General features: G+C 38.2%; 4 protein-coding genes and 6 non-coding genes across 10 annotated transcripts, besides 1 other annotated feature; 4 read left to right on the forward strand and 6 right to left on the reverse strand.

The window, feature by feature from the left end:
• Positions 1-740: 740 nt before the first annotated feature.
• TVAGG3_0033840 (N-acetylmuramoyl-l-alanine amidase family) lies at positions 741-977 on the forward strand (the record flags this gene model as incomplete). Its single annotated transcript, XM_051220530.1, has 1 exon — positions 741-977. One exon carries the CDS (start codon positions 741-743, stop codon positions 975-977), a length of 237 nt encoding a protein of 78 aa, XP_051105516.1.
• A 308-nt stretch (positions 978-1,285) lies between these two features.
• TVAGG3_0033850 (uncharacterized protein) lies at positions 1,286-2,152 on the forward strand (the record flags this gene model as incomplete). Its single annotated transcript, XM_051220531.1, has 1 exon — positions 1,286-2,152. A coding segment is annotated over one exon (867 nt), but the record flags the coding sequence as incomplete, so codon positions are not given.
• Positions 2,153-2,518: 366 nt separating this feature from the next.
• TVAGG3_0033860 (uncharacterized protein) lies at positions 2,519-2,926 on the forward strand (the record flags this gene model as incomplete). The annotated part of the gene is made up of 1 exon (XM_051220532.1): positions 2,519-2,926. One exon carries the CDS (start codon positions 2,519-2,521, stop codon positions 2,924-2,926), a length of 408 nt encoding a protein of 135 aa, XP_051105518.1.
• A 151-nt stretch (positions 2,927-3,077) lies between these two features.
• Positions 3,078-5,404: a mobile genetic element.
• Positions 3,818-4,103, forward strand: TVAGG3_0033880 (uncharacterized protein; the record flags this gene model as incomplete). The annotated part of the gene is made up of 1 exon (XM_051220533.1): positions 3,818-4,103. A coding segment is annotated over one exon (286 nt), but the record flags the coding sequence as incomplete, so codon positions are not given.
• Positions 5,405-7,263: 1,859 nt separating the features above from the next.
• TVAGG3_0033890 lies at positions 7,264-10,025 on the reverse strand. The gene has a single exon (XR_007835965.1). It is a non-coding gene; the product is annotated as a 23S ribosomal RNA (ribosomal RNA).
• Positions 10,026-10,088: 63 nt separating this feature from the next.
• Positions 10,089-10,240, reverse strand: TVAGG3_0033900. Its single transcript, XR_007835966.1, has one exon. It is a non-coding gene; the product is annotated as a 5.8S ribosomal RNA (ribosomal RNA).
• An 86-nt stretch (positions 10,241-10,326) lies between these two features.
• Positions 10,327-11,903, reverse strand: TVAGG3_0033910. Its single transcript, XR_007835967.1, has one exon. It is a non-coding gene; the product is annotated as a small subunit ribosomal RNA (ribosomal RNA).
• A 1,693-nt stretch (positions 11,904-13,596) lies between these two features.
• On the reverse strand, positions 13,597-16,361 carry TVAGG3_0033920. Its single transcript, XR_007835968.1, has one exon. It is a non-coding gene; the product is annotated as a 23S ribosomal RNA (ribosomal RNA).
• A 63-nt stretch (positions 16,362-16,424) lies between these two features.
• TVAGG3_0033930 lies at positions 16,425-16,577 on the reverse strand. The gene has a single exon (XR_007835969.1). It is a non-coding gene; the product is annotated as a 5.8S ribosomal RNA (ribosomal RNA).
• An 86-nt stretch (positions 16,578-16,663) lies between these two features.
• Positions 16,664-18,211, reverse strand: TVAGG3_0033940. Its single transcript, XR_007835970.1, has one exon. It is a non-coding gene; the product is annotated as a small subunit ribosomal RNA (ribosomal RNA).
• Between the last annotated feature and the right edge of the window lie 271 nt (positions 18,212-18,482).

Genomic DNA, 18,482 nt, shown 5'->3' on the forward strand with positions numbered 1-18,482 from the left:
AATTTGGGAATTAATTCCGGATATTGAATTTATAACAAATATTAAGGATAAATGGTTTAAACAACAAAACCACCTCACTAAAGTTCTTTGTAGATTAATGATTAAAACTGAGGAAAAAGAATTTAACGGGTTTAAATATATCATCCATGTAAAACTTTAGAACTTGGTAACGAAAAACTTCAGAAAAAATTAAACGCAAGACTATCAAAAGATAGAGTTGAAAGAGTAAATAAACTTGCTAAAGGTAATGGTAATGGTAATGATGAAGAAGAATTTGATGAGTTCAACATTGAACTTTAAGAAACTAATGATTATTTGAATTTATGAAATCAATTATTTGATTCATTCTTTCTTCAATCTCTTCTATTCTTTTTGTTAAATCATCTATTTTCATTAATGAGGTGATTCTTGATTGAGGAATAGATTTCAAACTAACCACTCCTTTTATTTTTGAAATTTTGAATCCATCAATTTTAAACATTTTATTCAATTTACACGTTGTCAATTCTTCAAATAATTTTTTATTATTAGCATAATAGTCATTAAATTTTTCAACAGATGAAAAAATTTTTATTTCAGTAATTGGTTTAACAACGTTTATTTTTTGTTGAACATTTTCACTTTCATTTATTTCTTCCTCCTCTGTTTCATTTATTTTTAAAATCGGTTTCATTTATCATTAAATAAAAATTAGAATATAAGTGATGAAATATATTTTTTTAATTAATATTAAATCAGAAATGGCGGCAGGATTCTTTAAAAAATTATGGGATGGAATTAAGAAAGCTGCGGGTTGGGTTTATAAAAAGATTATTAAACCCATTGCAAACTTTTTGGCACCAGTAGCGAAAACGGCAGGAACTATCATAGGTGGTGTATTAGGTACTAAAGCAGGTAATCCGGCGATGGGAGCACAAGCAGGTAACGCAGTTGGTGGAATTGCTGAAGGAATACTTAATAAAATAGGATGTAGATAGTGGAAAAATAAATAAATATTATTTTTATCTTAGTATCGGTTGTAGTCTTTGATAAACTTTTTCTCCTTTATTTAAAACTTCTCTTATTGGGGCAGCTTTTGGTGTTATTGATTCAGCAACGTCACTAATTGCTTCTTTATTCTTAAATATCCAATTTGCCCCCTTCTTCAATGTTTCCCAAACTTTACTCGCTCCTCTTTTTACTCTACCCACAGTTTCTTAAATATACCTGCAGCCATAGTTGATTATTTCATCAAAATTAAAAATTCATTTTCATCTTTTAATTTTGATTTTTTATTTATTAATAAATGACGACTAACTATTTGGTGCCAAACACTAAACCGATTAATGGAAATGTGTTTCATTCATTCGAAAAGATAAATGAAATATTCGCAAAGAATGACGGTAGAAGATATTATAGAGAACTTGAAAGTTCATGCTATGACTCTGATACTCCATATTTTGATGATAAACAAACTCATTTAAGAATTACAAATCCAGCTCATGATGTGAACCAATTAGGTGACACATATATTAAACGCAAAGTTAAAGCAACTCTAGTTTCAAATAAAGCTTTCACATGTGATGCCGCTTTTAAATGCATGCGTTTATTCGTTGGTTACAAATCATCAAATCAAAGCTTTAAACAATTAGAAGTAGAAACCGAAAGAGGTGATGCCGGTTATCTTCAGATGGATTGCGCCCGTGAATCTTTCGCATTTGCAACATATAAACCAAAATCAGAAAGGAAAGTTAAAAAGTTTGTTCATTCGTTATATAATAATGTTCAAAAATATGATAACTCAGTATGTGGTAAATATATTGACCCTTCAGAAGTTTTCAAGAAAGCAAATGAAGAAGTTGATGTCACTTTTGATATGATTATTCCGGTAAATGATTTGTTAGCATTTCAGGCGTTCGATGATTATCCTAAATCATTTGGTGATATCATTCTTAAATATTATGTTTTCAGGGATACTTTAGTATTTTGTCAGGTTGACCCGTTAAGAGTTGCTGATTTACAAAATTACGTTTATGAAAAGATAACTGATGAAAATTATGAAAAGATTATGAATCATGTTTATAAATATGATCGCAAATTCCAACAAATCGGACTTCCTGCCAAATTAATTACAAGCTTAGCCGCTACATCTGCTGACGCAACAGTTGATGACGTTATTATTTCATGCACAAAGATGGAAGTTTTAGAGGATAAATGTATTACACCAGGATACGGTTTAATTGAAGAATCAGTTAAAGCAATACCACGTTTATTCAGTAAGGAAGATCCATTCATGATTCCAGCTCAACATATTGATGTTCGTTCACTAAATGGAGGTTGCATCACTCCTGAAGGTATCAGCTCAGATTTCTCATACGCTCTTCATAACGTTACAGATGTTGTGTTAACATTTCCGAAGAATGCAATGCAAAGAACGGTTTTAGAAAATCCAATGCTTCGAGGTCTTCAGGTCACTATAGATTCCAGAAACTTCCCCGATCAAGCGATGACCACAGTGGGTGACATATTCTTTACACGTATGCTTCAAGCTTCTGATTTAGATGGAGTGAATGAATGCACAGAAGAATACGAGGACTCATTAACTAGACCACTGAATGCAGATGATGGCACGCCATTAGCTAGAACATGGAAAGACCAAACTTCATTCTTATGCACTATTCCAGTTCAACGTGATGGAGCGGGTATATTCTTTGATGGATTAGAAACTTTCAACTCACAAGTTACAGTACAAGTGAAAGCTTATCCAATCATTCAGGGTGAAAATGACACTTACTGTTCAAAGGTGACAAATCCTCCTCAGGTTTGGTTTACTAGGACTACATATTGGACATGGACACCGGATGAAGGTTTGAAATATCATCCAACAGGTACACCACCACAGTATAGAAGTTCATATGATGAAATATTGATGAATAGAAATGTTTAAAATTATAAATTTATTTTTTGATTAAATGGATTTAAATTCATCCACCCCTTATGAAGAATTAGCAGGAGTATATAATACATACGTAGATGATATGATTAATGAAGCATTGAGTGATAATAGAAATGCTCTATCTAAGGAAAAATTAATGAAAATTCCATATTCTGAATGTTACTTAAATTCAATCACTGCAGCAATTGGTAAACAGAATAAAGGTAAAACATTAACGATATTAAAACAAATTATCATTATTGCTAACACTTCCCCCATTCACATGTGTTAATTTATATCAACCGTTCAGGTTCACCTTCAGATGATACATTTGAATCTTTAAAGCATTTAATCAAAATTCCAATTATTTATTTATCACAAGAAGAAGCAGAAGATTATTTAAAAAACTTTTTAATGTATAAAGAATTATATAATACAATCAAGAAGCAAGGATTAGAGGATAAAATTATTGATAAACAACGGGATGAATTATTTGAAACACTTTCTATTTCAAATTTTGATAGAGAATTTTTGCATTCACTCATTTTTCTAGATGATGCAGTGAAATCAAAACTAATAACAAATGAGAAATCATATTTTAATCAGTTATTAACTCAATGTCCGACACATTCAGTGTTCATTCTTTATGGCTGTTCAATATTTCAAAGCATTAAGCACAAACATTAAATCAAATCTATCAACCCTTTTCATTTTCAGTGGGTTTAGTCGTCAACAGTTGAACGTTATGCTTTATCAAGTGAATTTACCAATGAGCATTAATGAACTTTACACACAATATCAGCAATTAGTGACATGGAAAAATAATAGTTGATTTAAATAAAGGAAGTGTTAAATTTGATTAACTTTTTATAATTAATTTTTATTTTTTATTTATAATTAAACATGACAGAAATAGCAAATCTTCTACAGGTTCCATTAAAACAAGGAACAAACAAAAAGGGTGCATATAATAGAACTATGAAAGTTCCTGATGGAATGAAAGAATTAGTTCATATTGTTGCTGGTCTTCAAAAAGATGTTAAACAAATGAGAAACGTTTTAACATTACCAGAAGCTCAAGCATATGCCAAACGTCAAGGTCCAAATTGGGAAGCACACGAAGCAGACATTACAGGTCCAAATGGAAAACCTGATGGTATAAATGAAGTTTTCGTTACTGATGGTCAAGGTAATATTAAAGTCATAAATGGTTACAAATTAACTATAACTGATTATCCTAAACGTAAAGCATATAATGAACGTTATCCTATGCAATTTGATGAAAATGGAAAAGCTGTTAAACAATACATTGGAGAAGGTGAAAATGGTCCAATTAATTCATACCGTTATAATCCATATTCTTATTTCAATGAAGAATTAAATGCTATTGAAGAGGGACCGGATGGATTACCACGATATTCTAACCAGTTTGATGGTCAATATGCAAATATTAGACCCGAAATTTCAGCTAAGAAATTCTTTAAAGTTGCTTTATTCGATCCAGTTTTCGCAAATGTTAAAGATGAACTTAAACAGCAATTCCAACCAATTATAGTAGCAAGAATTGCATCAGGTGCTTTATCTCAAGCATTCAAAGATTTAATTAAGAAACCATTATATCAGCAACGAGGTTTAACTTATGATTTAGTTAAGGAATCAGATAAAAGAAAATTTGAGAAATCAGATGATTATAAGAATGCAATTAATGAATATATTCGGTCTATTAATTTCGATGAAACAGCTAAAAATCAACTTCAAGAACAAATACAGGGAATAATAGATTCAAAACTTCCAGCAAAATAAAAGTTTAAATATATTTTTTTATTCGATTATAAATGAGAAGACGTTTCACTAGTCAAAAGAACACTAACGCAAAAGCAGAGATTACGGTTGGTTATAACGTAAATGATGATAAATCACGAATTATTCAAAATGTTAAAGTTAATGTTAGCCCTGAATTAACAAGGTCAGCAACTCAACCAAATTTATTAACTCGTGACTTACCGAAAAAGGAGGAGGAGCAAAATAAAGAAGATGGAGACCCAATCATTTTATCTGAACCCGTAAAGAACCTGTTGAAATTCCCACTTATCCAACATACCCCCGCCTCTTTCATCAAACATCGAGAACCCATATAAAATAGACATTAATTCTGAATTAATGAAAATTTACCGTGATATAATAATTAATAATTATGATTCAATAATAAATTTAATTGACCAATCCGGTTTAATTATTTTACCTTATGAATCATTAATTCACATTATCGCCATTCTTTGTGATGTTCAAGATTCAGACGTTAAGATTCAATTTTTCATAGATGATGAGGTTTCATGCTGCGGAACAGTTGCAAAAATAAATCCTATAAAGGATATTAGCACAATTAAGATATCAAAGAACGGAACAACAACTGAACTTCATTTAACATATAATGATATTTATAATAAAATAGTTGATGAATATAAAATATCACTTGAAAAATTCTTTGTTAAGGCTATTTAATATTCAAGCATTAACATTATCGAATAATAATCCTTTGAATCATAATCAATAATAATTGACCTTTCACCAGTTTCTATCGTTTGTTTTATTTCTTTTTGTTCCCCACTATCCGGATCGGTCATTGTAATTGTTTTTGTTATAGTATCAGCTTTATCTTTAACTTCAATCTTTTTTCCATCGGGATATTTAAACCAAAATTCCAAAAATTCGATATTGTCAATCTGTTCATATTTTAATCTATCAATTACATTTTTAATACCATCTGAAAATCTTATGAAATGGTCATTATATGGGTTTGATTGAACTAAATTTGAATGAAGTGAAATATAACCTGTTGATGAATATGACACTGACTCATATTTTCTGAAAACACTAAAATTTATAACATGAATGAATTTCTTATTCGTTGAATTTATGAATTCTTGAGGTAATCTTATTCTAGTTTTATTTATCACTGGAAAATAACGCTTTACCATATTTTTAATCGTAATAAAAAATGTCAATTATCAATATTATTTCGAATAATAACTGTGAATTAAATTTAACAGTTAGCGGAATTTATAATGTTACTCTCGTTTCTGTGAGTGGTAAATTTAATCCCATTCTTTTAGACCCTTCAGATTATATATCATTTATTAAAGATGACCTTGAAAAAACGTATGATGTGGATATAAAACGAAAAACTACAAACGTAGTAACATTATACTACTTATGTGTAGATATTATATTTCCAAAATAATTTCGTATCTCTTAAAACCATCGAATATGACTTCAATCTTTTCATTATTTTTTCCCTCGCTCATTCAGCGTGTTTTTGAAAAATCAATTTTTTTGTATTTTTCAACTTTCTCGGCGAATACTCAACATACGGACTTTCTTGCAAGATAGACATATATGGGGTACAATATACGATAACTTTATCCTCAATTGCTCCTTTCCATCTCTTATGTGTGTGGACTTCTAGGTAAATTCACCCCCCTAGGAAAAAATTTGTAAATTTTTTCATTTTCATATGGAGTGACTATGGAACTGAGATGTCTCACCATGCTCAAATGTATACATATATCGTATGGTATTTATATGTAAAAGATTTTAAAAATTGCTTATGTTGTTAAAAATTTTCTCGCTGATCATGGACTTTGATTTTTTCGATTTTTTTAATTTTTCGTTCCACACGCATAAATCGAAACAGTGAACTTAAGTGCACAAAAACTTGAAGATACAGATAGATAGGGTATAGCTTATAGCTGTGTGATTTATGTTTGTTTCATTTCGATAGCTTAAGTATTCACTGAGATATAATGCATTTTTGTGTCAAATTTTTGAAAATCGATTTTTTTCGAGAATCATTGTAATGTTATACGAAGCACTAATCATATATGTTATATGTATATATATCTTATATAGGGAATAGTATATATCTTACGTATATCTTTAGGGCGAATTTTTTGGTTTTACCGACGAAACAAATCACATAGTTTTTCGTCCTATCATCTTAAAAATTTTTGATAGACTTTGATAGGAGACTTAGATTAGTTTCCCTTCGACTTTATGGATTTGCTAGGAAGACTACCAAAGCGGCCCGTGGATATAAACGTGACACTCCATATATATACGCTTAATACTATGTTACTTGATATATGTTTTTTTAGATATACCTTCAGTCCAAACTTATAAGCTTAGTATGTGTATTAGTTAGCCTATATACTTAAGTATTTGTTTTTTTGAGTTTTCGCTTTAATATCTTTTTTCATTCCTATATGATTATTGTATTTTTAGTTAGTATATTTGATGCTCATATAGCGGCCCGTGGATATAAAAGTGACACTTACACTTGAAAAAAATCCAAAATATTTGGAAACCTAGAAGCGAAGCTGAACCTCAACAGTCGTGGACGTAATGCCACTCCACTGCTTACAGTACCTTCGTTCACACAATGTCTTCTACATTGGGTTACCTATGAAGCGGACCTTTTGAGTATGATTATTCGTATCGTCCAACATCACGTGCATCACTTTCTAGATGGGCTTCTGGCTTAAGAGGCTTTCAGCCATTATCCCAGACGGCGTAGCTGCGCGACATACCGTTTCGATAATCGCTAACCAGAGGCCATAATCAACAGTTCCTCTCGTACTAAATCAATCTACTATCATGATGCTATATCCAGTAGGATAAAACAAACCTGGCTCACGACGGTCTAAACCCAGCTCACGATCCCTAATACGGGTGAACAATCCGACCCTTAGCAACTTGTACATCACTAGGATAGGAAGAGCCGACATCGAAGAATCAAAAAGCTGCGTTGATTTGATCTCTTAGCACCACAAGCCAGTTGTCCCGGAGGTAACTTGTCTGTCACCCCAATCCTCACGCACCTGAGGCTATTTAGGGATCGTTAGGCCTTACTTTCGTAACTGATCCTAGTACAAAAAGGCACAGTTAAATTGAGCTTTTGGCTTATTCCTCAACGTGAGATTTCTGTCCTCACTGAGCTCAACTTAGGACACCTTCGCTGCTCTTTCGAAGGTGTGCCGCCCCAGCCAAACTTTCTATCTAGTCCTATTCCTTGTGATAGGTAAGCATAATTCCAAACAGAGTAGTGGTTTTTCAGAATCGAATTGCTCTCCCACCTAGTCTACACCCCCGCAGGAAACTATACAAGACTAGACCAAAGTGAAGCTCTACAGCGGTCTTCTTTCCCCGCTGGATATCTAGTGACCGTTCCACTACAGTTGGTTCGCTGAGAGACAGTTTGGGACAGTGAGAACCTCATAGCTCCGTTCATGCAGCGTCACTAATTAAAGTGACGAGGTATTTCGCTACTTTGATAAGAGTCATAGTTACCCCAGCATTTACCGGTGCTTCGTTGGCTTGAACCATATTAACAGACACAGCACTGAGCAGGATTCATCGGCGCGTTCACTGGCTATACTACCACAGCGCCGACACTACGTTTTTATTAAACAGTTGGGCTCTCCGCGTAACAATCGGTTCTGATTTTCATCAGAGCCAAGCTTTATCCCGAAGTTACAGCTCTAATTGGCCGAATTCCCTGAACTATCATGCCTCAATGGCCATAGGCTACTTACCTAGAAGACCTGATGCGGTTATCGGTACGAGTGACACAGTAAACTATTTTTCGCTTCATGGACCAATCCAATAGCCATTGACATAACCGAAGCTATGTTTTGCCAGCAGAACGCCGCAGTTCGCCTGATGACCAGTTCCCCTGGTATTAGTACTGTCATGTAGGAAAGAGATCCCTACCAACGTATAAGATTGGCGGAGAAAATAGTATGCGTTGCCGCGAACTGTTGTCAGTTACAGAATATCAACTGTACTCCCTTTCTCCCATTATTGAGATTAGGATCGACTAACTCTGGATCTGTTTAAGTTGTCCAGAAACCCTACTCCTCATCAGCCCCCAGGATACAAGCCTGGATAATCGCTACTTCAATTAGGATCTGTAATAGACATTCTTCCAGTCCAACTCACATTGCACCTTCACAAAAATGTCCACATCCCCCTACTCTCAGTTCAATAGAACTGATGTCTGAGATCGGTAGTACTATATGCGCCATTCATTTTCGGGGCCCTAGTATTCGGCAGGTGAGTTTTAACACACTCTTTAGCGGATACCTGCTTTTAGGGGCACCGACCTGCTGTCTAAATACATGGACTCCCTTTATGGTATCAGTGATAGTACATTTCGGCACCTTATTCAGACGTATGGTTCATCCCATTTCGCCATGACCGCTTACCGGTCAGAGCCCACTTGTAACGCTAATTCATTTAAGCATTTCCAGTTAGGTAAATGCCTAACAAGGAGGTTCGAAGTTTGGAAATAAGTTGAGAACCCGAAGGCTCCCTGCACCTCTACCCATATCTCTACTCCCTTAACTAAATGCATTACAGCTATCCTGAGGGAAACTTCGGAGGAAACCAGCTATTAGGTGGTTCGATGAGTCTTTCGCACCTTTACCTACATCAGAAAAATGATTTGCACATCAATAACCCGTACGTCCTCCATCAGAGTTTCCCCTGACTTCAACCTGTGCAGGCAAAGTTCACCACCTTTCGGGTCCTATCAGTAATGCTCAGTAGCCATGCAAACGCCAGTTGCTTTCTCTACGCCTTTACAGTTAACGTGCAAAGACTCGCACTACAGATAAACTCCCTAATCCGTGTTTCAAGACGGGTACTATAAATAGCCTTAACCCTAAGCAAGTTCAGGAACTTTTCACCCTCTGTTTTAGAGTTCTTTTCATCTTTCGTTCACACTACTTGTAATCTATCGGTCTCCTCACGTTATTTAGCCTTGGATGGGACATACCACCCCCTTAAGACACTACTCTCAAAGTATCCGACTCTCCCCGGTCCATCGTAAGCTTGCGGTTGGTCATACGAGGCTTTTACTCTGAATCGCGCAGCATTCCATCTGACTTAGACCAGTGCAATAGGTGAACCGACTACATTTCCCTTGCGGGATTAAGACGTTGGGCTGTTCCCTTTTCGATCGCCTTTACTAAGGGAATCCTAGTTAGTTTCTTTTCCTCCGCTTAATGAGATGCTTCAGTTCAGCGGGTCTTCCTGCGTATGGCAGACTACGTGTTGTTTGTCTTATATATTATTTACTTATTCGCTTAGAATAAGAATTATTATAAAAGATGTATACTGTCACACCCATGCTTCTCGACCGAGATCGAGTTTAGCGCAATTTGCATTCAAAGATTAACCTGTCATGATGTTTGCAACTCCGGTTACTTAACACATTATGCCACGTTCTTCATCGTGTGAGGAGCCAAGACATCCATTGCTTAGAGACTTGGTTTTTGATGAAGTTAGTTTTTAATTTTGTATTGGTTTTTGTTTAATAAAAGAAGTTGGTGTTAGTTATTAAAACTAGAACTGATCCAACGCAGGTTCACCTACCGCTTACCTTGTTACGACTTCTCCTTCCTCTAGATAACGTGATTTAATCACTTTCTGCTCGTAAGCATCCGGTGATTTCACCGAGTCATCCAATCGGTAGGAGCGACGGGCGGTGTGTACAAAGGGCAGGGACGTATTCAACGTGCGTTGTTGACACACATTTACAAGGGATTCCTGGTTCATGACGCTGATTACAAACGTCAATCCCAACTACGTTAGGGATTATAAGAGTAGCGCACCCTCTCAGGCTCGCAGTCCTATTGATCCTAACATTGTAGCACGCGTGCAGCCCAGAGCATCTAAAGGGCATCACGGACCTGTTATTGCTACCCTCTTCCACCTGCTAAAATCGCAGGGAGTCCCAATTAGAACTTTAACCGAAGGACTTCGGCAAAGTAAATAATTGGCGATAATCTCGCTCGTTAGCTGAATCAACGCTAGACAGGTCAACCCACGCACCACCAACGGCCATGCACCACCAAAAACAATATCCTGAAAGACCCGAAGCCTGTCAGTCATAAAAAACATCTGGTCCTGGTAAGTTTCCCCGTGTTGATTCAAATTAAGCCACAGGCTCCACCCCTGGTGTGCCCTTCCGTCAATTCCTTCAAGTTTCAGCCTTGCGGTCGTAGTTCCCCCAGAGCCCAAGAACTATGATTTCTCCAAAGATTCTGCCATTAACAAATGACAAACTCCTGTCGGCATCGTTTAAGGTAGGAACTACCAGGGTCTCTAATCCTGTTGGATACTCCTACTCTCGCCCTTGATCGACAGAAACCCTCTAGGTAGACGCCTTCGCCTCAGCTTCTCTCTCATGAGTCAAAGTATTCCACCACTCGTCATGAGATAGATCTACCCCCGATGGCTCTCATTGAGCTTGTTTTCGGAAGAAAACAAAGACTTCATACTGCGCTGAGTCATTCATGTGGCCATACTCTAAGCGTCCTGATTTGTTCACAGTGAACGTAAAAATACGTACGACCATTGCTGGCCAATTCAGACTACGGGCGTTTTAACTGCAACAATATGGGAGCAAACTCGCAGAGCTGGAATTACCGCAGCTGCTGGCACCAGACTGGCCCTCTGCTAGGTTTCGGTACGGTGGAAAACCGTACCCCTATCCACAGTACCAAAAGGCACCAATGGAACTGGTCATTACCTCCTCCGAAAGTCTCGAGTGGGAAAGTTTCGCGCCTGCTGCTACCCGTGGATATAGTCGCTATCTCTCAGGCGCCTTCTCCGGCAGTCCGACGGTAACCGCCCGTTACCCGTGATAGCCTACCTAGGTAAAGACCCTAAGTACAAGCTGATAGGTCACTCAGTCGAATGGCGTGCCTCTGATGAGGTCAACTTTTCCTCCATAATTCACATCTGGAGAAACAATCGCATGTATTAGCACCAGAGTTGCTGCTGCTATCCATTTAAGACCTGTTGGTCGCCGCCAAATAGATTCTGAGCGTATTAATGAGCTATTCGCAGTTTCGTTACCTGAACTAACACTTGCATGGCTTAATCTATGACCTAAGTGTGCTTCCTTGGCAGGATCAACCAAGTATCGCGATTAAAAAAGATGTATTAAGATGTTTTTCCAATGTATCTTGTTATGATGCCACTGAAATATCCATAATACATGATGACGCGAAGTCATCGAAAGTTTAATGCCAAATTATAAATAAGCGCGTGCTGTAATTTCGCACATCTAAGACAGAATCAATATGTAACATATTAACTCGTCAGCCGTCTGGAGGTGATTCTCCCTGTTGTTATATACCAGACTCGGCTAGATTTAGTAAGAAATGCTTACTCATAACTGGAATCGTTTTGCAACTTTCCCATAGGGAGCAAAAGGTCATGTTTTTCGGTCTACAAAAATTCAATCGGTGGAGTCGAGTTTCAGGTATTTTTTCGTCTTGCTCATACACAAGCGTCCCCGAGCAAACTTTGTATGGGCAATGTTGTGGAGCATGGGGAGTTATGATTATAACTCCGTACATGTGCCCACCTACGACAACTATTTGAATAAAAAATAATTATCTGATTTTCAAAAGTATATGGTAAAGTGTGCTAAAACGAAAAACTACAAACGTAGTAACATTATACTACTTATGTGTAGATATTATATTTCCAAAATAATTTCGTATCTCTTAAAACCATCGAATATGACTTCAATCTTTTCATTATTTTTTTCCCTCGCTCATTTCAGCGTGTTTTTGAAAAATCAATTTTTTTGTATTTTTCAACTTTCTCGGCGAATACTCAACATACGAACTTTCTTGCAAGATAGACATATATGGGGTACAACATACGATAACTTTATCCTCAGTTGCTCCTTTCCATCTCTTATGTGTGTGGACTTCTAGGTAAATTCACCCCCCTAGGAAAAAATTTGTAAATTTTTTCATTTTCATATGGAGTGACTATGGAACTGAGATGTCTCACCATGCTCAAATGTATACATATATCGTATGGTATTTATATGTAAAAGATTTTAAAAATTGCTTATGTTGTTAAAAATTTTCTCGCTGATCATGGACTTTGATTTTTTTCGATTTTTTTAATTTTTCGTTCCACACGCATAAATCGAAACAGTGAGACTTAAGTGCACAAAAACTTTGAAGATACAGATAGATAGGGTATAGTATAGCTGTGTGATTTATGTTTGTTTCATTTCGATAGCTTAAGTATTCACTGAGATATAATGCATTTTGTGTCAAATTTTTGAAAATCGATTTTTTTCGAGAATCATTTGTAATGTTATACGAAGCACTAATCATATATGTTATATGTATATATATCTTAGTTATAGGGAATAGTATATATCTTACGTATATCTTTAGGGCGAATTTTTTGGTTTTACCGACGAAACTAAATCACATAGTTTTTCGTCCTATCATCTTAAAAATTTTTGATAGACTTTGATAGGAGACTTAGATTAGTTTCCCTTCGACTTTATGGATTTTGCTAGGAAGACTACCAAAGCGGCCCGTGGATATAAACGTGACACTCCATATATATACGCTTAATACTATGTTACTTGATATATGTTTTTTTTAGATATACCTTCAGTCCAAACTTATAAGCTTAGTATGTGTATTAGTTAGCCTATATACTTAAGTATTTGTTTTTTGAGTTTTCGCTTTAATATCTTTTTTCATTCCTATATGATTATTGTATTTTTAGTTAGTATATTTGATGCTCATATAGCGGCCCGTGGATATAAAAGTGACACTTACACTTGAAAAAAATCCAAAATATTTGGAAACCTAGAAGCGAAGCTGAACCTCAACAGGTCGTGGACGTAATGCCACTCCACTGCTTACAGTACCTTCGTTCACACAATGTCTTCTACATTGGGTTACCTATGAAGCGGACCTTTTGAGTATGATTATTCGTATCGGTCCAACATCACGTGCATCACTTTCTAGATGGGCTTCTGGCTTAAGAGGCTTTCAGCCATTATCCCAGACGGCGTAGCTGCGCGACATACCGTTTCCGATAATCGCTAACCAGAGGCCATAATCAACAGTTCCTCTCGTACTAAATCAATCTACTATCATGATGCTATATCCAGTAGGATAAAACAAACCTGGCTCACGACGGTCTAAACCCAGCTCACGATCCCTAATACGGGTGAACAATCCGACCCTTAGCAACTTGTACATCACTAGGATAGGAAGAGCCGACATCGAAGAATCAAAAAGCTGCGTTGATTTGATCTCTTAGCAGCCACAAGCCAGTTGTCCCGGAGGTAACTTGTCTGTCACCCCAATCCTCACGCACCTGAGGCTATTTAGGGATCGTTAGGCCTTACTTTCGTAACTGATCCTAGTACAAAAAGGCACAGTAAATTGAGCTTTTGGCCTTATCCTCAACGTGAGATTTCTGTCCTCACTGAGCTCAACTTAGGACACCTTCGCTGCTCTTTCGAAGGTGTGCCGCCCCAGCCAAACTTTCTATCTAGTCCTATTCCTTGTGATAGGTAAGCATAATTCCAAACAGGGTAGTGGTTTTTCAGAATCGATTGCTCTCCCACCTAGTCTACACCCCCGCAGGAACTATACAAGACTAGACCAAAGTGAAGCTCTACAGGGTCTTCTTTCCCCGCTGGATATCTAGTGACCGTTCCCACTACAGTTGGTTCGCTGAGAGACAGTTTGGGACAGTGAGAACCTCATAGCTCCGTTCATGCAGGTCACTAATTAAGTGACGAGGTATTTCGCTACTTTGATAAGAGTCATAGTTACCCCAGCTATTTACCGGTGCTTCGTTGGCTTGAACCATATTAACAGACACAGCACTGAGCAGGATTCATGTCGCGTTCACTGGCTATACTACCACAGCGCGACACTACGTTTTTATTAAACAGTTGGGCTCTCCGCGTAACAATCGGTTCTGATTTTCATCAGAGCCAAGCTTTATCCCGAAGTTACAGCTCTAATTGGCCGAATTCCCTGAACTATCATGCCTCAATGGCCATAGGCTACTTACCTAGAAGACCTGATGCGGTTATCGGTACGAGTGACACAGTAAACTATTTTTCGCTTCATGGACCAATCCAATAGCCATTGACATAACCGAAGCTATGTTTTGCCAGCAGAACGCCGCAGTTCGCCTGATGACCAGTTTCCCTGGGTATTAGTACTGTCATGTAGGAAAGAGATCCCTACCAACGGTATAAGATTGGCGGAGAAAAATAGTATGCGTTGCCGCGAACTGTTGTCAGTTACAGAATATCAACTGTACTCCCTTTCTCCCATTATTGAGATTAGGATCGACTAACTCTGGATCTGTTTAAGTTGTCCAGAAACCCTACTCCTCATCAGCCCCCAGGATACAAGCCTGGATAATCGCTACTTCAATTAGGATCTGTAATAGACATTCTTCCAGTCCAACTCACATTGCACCTTCACAAAAATGTCCACATCCCCCTACTCTCAGTTCAATAGAACTGATGTCTGAGATCGGTAGTACTATATGCGCCATTCATTTTCGGGGCCCTAGTATTCGGCAGGTGAGTTTTAACACACTCTTTAGCGGATACCTGCTTTTAGGGGCACCGACCTGCTGTCTAAATACATGGACTCCCTTTATGGTATCAGTGATAGTACATTTCGGCACCTTATTCAGACGTATGGTTCATCCCATTTCGCCATGACCGCTTACCGGTCAGAGCCCACTTGTAACGCTAATTCATTTAAGCATTTCCAGTTAGGTAAATGCCTAACAAGGAGGTTCGAAGTTTGGAAATAAGTTGAGAACCCGAAGGCTCCCTGCACCTCTACCCATATCTCTACTCCCCTTAACTAAATGCATTACAGCTATCCTGAGGGAAACTTCGGAGGAAACCAGCTATTAGGTGGTTCGATGAGTCTTTCGCACCTTTACCTACATCAGAAAAATGATTTGCACATCAATAACCCGTACGGTCCTCCATCAGAGTTTCCCCTGACTTCAACCTGTGCAGGCAAAGTTCACCACCTTTCGGGTCCTATCAGTAATGCTCAGTAGCCATGCAAACGCCAGTTGCTTTCTCTACGCCTTTACAGTTAACGTGCAAAGACTCGCACTACAGATAAACTCCCTAATCCGTGTTTCAAGACGGGTACTATAAATAGCCTTAACCCTAAGCAAGTTCAGGAACTTTTCACCCTCTGTTTTAGAGTTCTTTTCATCTTTCGTTCACACTACTTGTAATCTATCGGTCTCCTCACGTTATTTAGCCTTGGATGGGACATACCACCCCCTTAAGACACTACTCTCAAAGTATCCGACTCTCCCCGGTCCATCGTAAGCTTGCGGTTGGTCATACGAGGCTTTTACTCTGAATCGCGCAGCATTCCATCTGACTTAGACCAGTGCAATAGGTGAACCGACTACATTTCCCTTGCGGGATTAAGACGTTGGGCTGTTCCCTTTTCGATCGCCTTTACTAAGGGAATCCTAGTTAGTTTCTTTTCCTCCGCTTAATGAGATGCTTCAGTTCAGCGGGTCTTCCTGCGTATGGCAGACTACGTGTTGTTTGTCTTATATATTATTTACTTATTCGCTTAGAATAAGAATTATTATAAAAGATGTAGTACTGTCACACCCATGCTTCTCGACCGAGATCGAGTTTAGCGCAATTTGCATTCAAAGATTAACCTGTCATGATGTTTGCAACTCCGGTTACTTAACACATTATGCCACGTTCTTCATCGTGTGAGGAGCCAAGACATCCATTGCTTAGAGACTTGGTTTTTGATGAAGTTAGTTTTTAATTTTGTATTGGTTTTTGTTTAATAAAAGAAGTTGGTGTTAGTTATTAAAACTAGAACTGATCCAACGGCAGGTTCACCTACCGTTACCTTGTTACGACTTCTCCTTCCTCTAGATAACGTGATTTAATCACTTTCTGCTCGTAAGCATGATTTCACGAGTCATCCAATCGGTAGGAGCGACGGGCGGTGTGTACAAAGGCAGGGACGTATTCAACGTGCGTTGTTGACACACATTTACAAGGGATTCCTGGTTCATGACGCTGATTACAAACGTCAATCCCAACTACGTTAGGGATTATAAGAGTAGCGCACCCTCTCAGGCTCAGTCCTATTGATCCTAACATTGTAGCACGCGTGCAGCCCAGAGCATCTAAAGGGCATCACGGACCTGTTATTGCTACCTCTTCCACCTGCTAAAATCGCAGGGAGTCCCAATTAGAACTTTAACCGAAGGACTTCGGCAAAGTAAATAATTGGCGATAATCTCGCTCGTTAGCTGAATCAACGCTAGACAGGTCAACCCACGCACCACCAACGGCCATGCACCACCAAAAACAATATCCTGAAAGACCCGAAGCCTGTCATCATAAAAACATCTGGTCCTGGTAAGTTTCCCTGTGATTCAATTAAGCCAGGCTCCACCCCTGTGTGCCCTTCCGTCATTCCTTCAAGTTTCAGCCTTGCGGTCGTAGTTCCCCAGAGCCAAGAACTATGATTTCTCCAAAGATTCTGCCATTAACAAATGACAAACTCCTGTCGGCATCGTTTAAGGTAGGAACTACCAGGGTCTCTAATCCTGTTGGATACTCCTACTCTCGCCCTTGATCGACAGAAACCCTCTAGGTAGACGCCTTCGCCTCAGCTTCTCTCTCATGAGTCAAAGTATTCCACCACTCGTCATGAGATAGATCTACCCCCGATGGCTCTCATTGAGCTTGTTTTCGGAAGAAAACAAAGACTTCATACTGGCTGAGTCATTCATGTGGCATACTCTAAGCGTCCTGATTTGTTCACAGTGAACGTAAAAATACGTACGACCATTGCTGGCCAATTCAGACTACGGGCGTTTTAACTGCAACAATATGGGAGCAAACTCGCAGAGCTGGAATTACCGCAGCTGCTGGCACCAGCTGGCCCTCTGCTAGGTTCGGTACGGTGGAAAACCGTACCCCTATCCACAGTACAAAAGGCACCAATGGAACTGGTCATTACCTCCTCCGAAAGTCTCGAGTGGGAAAGTTTCGCGCCTGCTGCTACCCGTGGATATAGTCGCTATCTCTCAGGCGCCTTCTCCGGCAGTCCGACGGTAACCGCCCGTTACCCGTGATAGCCTACCTAGTAAAGACCCTAAGTACAAGCTGATAGGTCACTCAGTCGAATGGCGTGCCTCTGATGAGGTCAACTTTTCCTCCATAATTCACATCTGGAGAAACAATCGCATGTATTAGCACCAGAGTTGCTGCTGCTATCCATTTAAGACCTGTTGGTCGCCGCCAAATAGATTCTGAGCGTATTAATGAGCTATTCGCAGTTTCGTTACCTGAACTAACACTTGCATGCTTAATCTATGACCTAAGTGTGCTTCCTTGGCAGGATCAACCAAGTATCGCGATTAAAAAAGATGTATTAAGATGTTTTTCCAATGTATCTTGTTATGATGCCACTGAAAATCCATAATACATGATGACGCGAAGTCATCGAAAGTTTAATGCCAAATTATAAATAAGCGCGTGCTGTAATTTCGCACATCTAAGACAGAATCAAATATGTAACATATTAACTCGTCAGCCGTTGGAGGTGATTCTCCCTGTTGTTATATACCAGACCGGCTAGATTTAGTAAGAAATGCTTACTCATAACTGGAATCGTTTTGCAAC

This window comes from Trichomonas vaginalis, chromosome IV (genome assembly GCF_026262505.1).
Source record: "Trichomonas vaginalis G3 chromosome IV, whole genome shotgun sequence".
NCBI lineage: Eukaryota > Parabasalia > Trichomonadida > Trichomonadidae > Trichomonas > Trichomonas vaginalis.